The sequence below is a fragment of the Morus notabilis genome, unplaced genomic scaffold (assembly GCF_000414095.1).
Source record: "Morus notabilis unplaced genomic scaffold, ASM41409v2 Scaffold81, whole genome shotgun sequence".
In the NCBI taxonomy this organism is placed as follows: domain Eukaryota; kingdom Viridiplantae; phylum Streptophyta; class Magnoliopsida; order Rosales; family Moraceae; genus Morus; species Morus notabilis.
Genome location: NW_010357153.1, coordinates 365,836 through 370,007, shown reverse-complemented (window position 1 = coordinate 370,007; position 4,172 = coordinate 365,836). Strand labels below are relative to the sequence as shown.

General features: G+C 38.6%; 1 protein-coding gene across 1 annotated transcript; it reads left to right on the top strand.

Moving 5' to 3' along the window:
- The first annotated feature begins 1,497 nt into the window (after positions 1 to 1,497).
- Positions 1,498 to 3,833, top strand: LOC21399403 (40S ribosomal protein S15-4). The gene is made up of 4 exons (XM_010089481.2): positions 1,498 to 1,595; positions 1,708 to 1,856; positions 1,993 to 2,050; positions 3,340 to 3,833. Exons 1-4 carry the CDS (start codon positions 1,593 to 1,595, stop codon positions 3,586 to 3,588), a joined length of 459 nt encoding a protein of 152 aa, XP_010087783.1. The 5' UTR covers positions 1,498 to 1,592; the 3' UTR covers positions 3,589 to 3,833.
- The last annotated feature ends 339 nt before the right edge of the window (positions 3,834 to 4,172 follow it).

Sequence of the window (4,172 nt, the reverse complement as noted above, 5' to 3'; positions counted from 1 at the left end):
TTTCAACCTTCTTCTGACCTCTCATTTCTCTCTCCTCTTTCTCTTTCTCTCTCTTTCCTCCGTTCACCGTCTAGTCTCTCTCTCTTTCAACCCACCATTCTCTTTAGCTCCTATCTCTATCATTCTCTCGAAGTGGTGTCGTTATTCTGGTGCTCTAGTTGGACTAAGGAGAAGCAATCTCAGATTGCAAGGAGATCACCCATGGGTGAGATTCGCAGATCACTTCGTCGATCCGGATTTGCTGATCGTCATCGTTGTAGAGTGGATCCTCTCATGGATTCTCAGGGGAGAAATAGAATGGAGGAGAGAGACAACATCAGTGTCAGGCAAAAAGTGTTTTCTCAAGATCTTTCAGATTATGTCATAATCCAGTCATTTACATCGCATAACCCGTCACGTTATGGGCGATAACCAGTCTAGTTATGATCATAACCTGTCAAGTTATGGGCAATAAGCTGTCAAGTTAGACAATAACCTAACAAGTGCTAGACCACAATGTGTAAATTTATGATTATAACATATCAAGTTATAGACCGTAACTTGTTTACTTAAGGAACATTACCTATCAAGTTAGACTATAAACTGTCAAGTTATCGATCATAACGTGTCAAGTTATCATTATAGCTTATCAGGTTATGGACCATAACTTGTTTAGTTATGAAATAACCTGTTAAGTTATAGACCATCAATGGTCGTCGCCCGAGCTCCATCTGGTCGACAGTCGTCTTCCTCTACTGCGAATCTAGCTAAGCTTCGTTGTCTCTCTAACAGAGAACGTTGTTGCTCGCGAACAAAACTCCGCAATGCTCGTAAACAGAGATCCACAGAGCCTTCAATGTCGCGACGACAGTCTCCACCATGGCTAATAGACGATCGACCGATATGCTATTTGAATGTTGGTAAGGGTGGACAGAAACAAGGAGAAAGAGGGGAGGAGAGAAGATCTGGCATTTGCGCTTAGCGATAACGTCGCCGATGACATGATCATCACTGCCGCAATTCTCGTTGAAGAGAGAGAACGAATGAGATCTTCAAAGAGAGAGAGCAGGAGAGAAGGAAGAAGAGAGAAAAAGAGAGATAGCAGGAAAGAGAAGTGAGAGAGAGAGCAAGAAAAAAGAGAGAGAGCAAGAAAAAAGGGAGAGAATTTTGGAATGTTTTGACTGATATATTTTAATTGGGTATTTTTGTAACTGACCTGAGTAGTAAATCTGGATTTAATTTCCCTCCTTCTCCCTAAATACTTCTACGTAATTATTTCAAATGGGCCTGAGCTGATTAGGCCTATGGGCTACTGCCCAACTTCTCATCTCAATGGACGGCCAAGTTAAGCCCAAATCCTAATCCTAATTAGGCTAAAGCCCAATATCCCAGTCCGCTCATTCAGTAGAAACAGAACGAGGCCCATTAACATCTCTAAACCAAATCCAGATCTTAGGGCTACACAACACAACCACACAAAAACGCTCACACTATATATAAGATTTCCTCGACATAATTAGGGTTTCTTCTTAAAAACCCTAGCAGCGGCAAGCAATCCCCATCTTCTTCCCAGCGACTCAGAACTAGGGTTTCCAGTCTCCGAAGCTTCAACCATGGTGAGAATTCATCTACAATTTCATGATTTTCCCCTCAATTCCTCTTTTCCTTTACGTCCTTCTCTGCCGCCATTAACGTTTCTCTCTTTCTCTCTCTGTGGTTGCGTTTCAGGCTGACGTTGAGACCGATGTGCCGGTGACCGGAGTGCCGAAGAAGAGAACGTTCAAGAAGTTCAGCTTCAGAGGAGTCGATTTGGATGCTCTCCTCGACATGTCCACCGATGAGCTCGTCAAGCTCTTCACTGCCCGTGCTCGCAGAAGGTGAATCGAAATTCTGAAAATTTTGGTTGCTTTTGATCGGAAGTTTCTTTCTTTTGCGATTGTTCGTGATTTGACTTGTGATTGATGAAAAAATGGCGTTGAAAGTGTTGAAAGTTGTTTTATTGTGATTGCGTAGGTTCCAGAGGGGTTTGAAGCGTAAGCCCATGGCTCTCATCAAGAAGCTGCGCAAGGCGGTAAGTTTTCTGTTCCGTTTTTTGCTTTTCTTTTAATGGTTGTTTCATATTGTTTCTGTTGATATGTATCTTGTGGTTAAATGGGGTTGGAATGAGTATGCCTTTAATTTAATCCAGAGGTTGGATGTTGGATGACCTCTCATTTCGTTTTTTTCCCCCTTTTTTTCCCCAAATTAACAAGATTTGAGGTGAATTTTTTTTGGTGTGAGTTTTTTGAGAAAACTTCTTTGTTTAGAAATCTTGCATGCCCGATTATGCTGAGTTTAACAATACTGGGTATACTTAATGCACTTAGACATGTCAATGGTTGGTTGATTTTCGACATAATTTCATAAAGTCAAGCTTTTCTTTGTGTTGTTATTTTGGAGACTGGTGTTTAGATGTATTCATATGAATTTGATACTGGAAATGATTTTAGCATTCCACTCTATTGAGAATAAGATCAATGGCTATAATTTCATGAAGTCAAGCTTTTTTTGTGTTGTTATTTCGGGGGCTAGTGTTTAGATGTATCCATATGAATTTGATACTGGAAATAATTCTAGCATTTCACACAACTGAGAATAGGATTAATGGTAATGTCAACGTAAGGTATTGTTATTTTTGGAGGATCCAAAGTGCATATCTTTTTTATGGCCCTGCCTAATTGGAAAGAATATTTCTTTTTTCTTTTTCTTTCTACGGCTTCTTACGATCTAGTAAGTCCTCATTTGGTTGCATGTTTTAAGTGTATCAAATAGAAAAGATTTTACATGCATTATGAGACATATAGATTACCGAACTTTAGAGACTTCTTTTCCACACTTAAGTCGTGATTGGCTGATATTGTCCTATTTTCTAGAATGACTGATCATTAACCCGCTAAATGATCTTGAAAACTAAGAACAAATCTCACCCTTATTGGGTATGCTTTTGTGCCTACCATTGCACATATTAGTATTTATGCTTTAAACTATTGAAGGACATTGAAAATCTGTGGTTAGAAATGCTGAAAGTACAATATTCAGTATAAGTAATCATTCTGCAAATTAAAATTGAGAGTTGGTAGAACTGCTTTTGACTGCTCAGTGGTAGCTGAAAATAACGTGTTGGTAACTTGGTCATTTTGGGAATTATCTCATTTAGGCGCCTTGTTCATTTTGGGATTTATGTCATTTAGGCACTGCTTATGTTAGTATCATATTCGTTTCATATTTGTTTGGATACATCAGTTTTGTGGTTTTAGCTACTAGATTTTGTACTGTGTTATCACCTTTGATCATTCTTTTATACCCTATGGTTGCAACCAGAAAAGGGAGGCCCCACCTGGTGAGAAGCCAGAACCAGTTCGCACTCACCTTCGCAACATGATCATCGTACCAGAAATGATCGGAAGCATCATTGGTGTCTACAACGGTAAGACCTTCAATCAGGTTGAGATCAAGCCTGAAATGATTGGTCATTACCTTGCTGAGTTCTCAATCTCATACAAGCCTGTCAAGCACGGTAGACCCGGTATTGGTGCTACCCACTCTTCGAGGTTCATTCCTCTCAAGTGAAGTCAATGCCTGCAGTCTAGATATTTAGTCATGTTATGCTCCGAGGACTTCCATTTTGATCCAGTTTTTGTATTTCTCTTTTTGTTGCTTTAAAATGTTCTAATACTGTTTACCTCATTTTTAGACTGAAACTTGGAAGTTTATAGTTTTGAGTTTATGCTATTTTTGGTGATCCGGAAATATTTGAACTAGCTTTGTGATCTTTATCTTTATTTCATGCTGTGCTGTTGATTGTGTGAACCCAATTATTACGGCAGCTCAGTTGACCTTTCTTCATCAACTCCAATCTTTTCTGCCCCGTTCCAAAGGAAAACAAGTCCTCATTCTAATTCAAATATCTTCCACAATTGCACTTTATATTTTAATTTTAGAAATCAATGAATACTTATCACCATTTTAAATGCGTTAATTATTTTTATTTACAATTTTTACTAAATTATTTTGTAAGCATAGTTTTCTCTTTTTGAAGATGATGGGTGGAATTTCATTTAAATTGCTAAATCAGCCAGAATAATATACAGAGTTAAGAACCTACTAAATCAAAAGACAAAAGTCTGATTTTCTATCATAACTCCCTCTGCTGG

What these genes read in the sequence shown, in the direction of transcription:
- LOC21399403 (XM_010089481.2), top strand. An exon ending in ACTGCCCGTGCTCGCAGAAG is followed by an intron (nt 1,857 to 1,992) that starts GTGAATCGAAAT and finishes GTGATTGCGTAG; the next exon opens with GTTCCAGAGGGGTTTGAAGC. An exon ending in TCAAGAAGCTGCGCAAGGCG is followed by an intron (nt 2,051 to 3,339) that starts GTAAGTTTTCTG and finishes GGTTGCAACCAG; the next exon opens with AAAAGGGAGGCCCCACCTGG.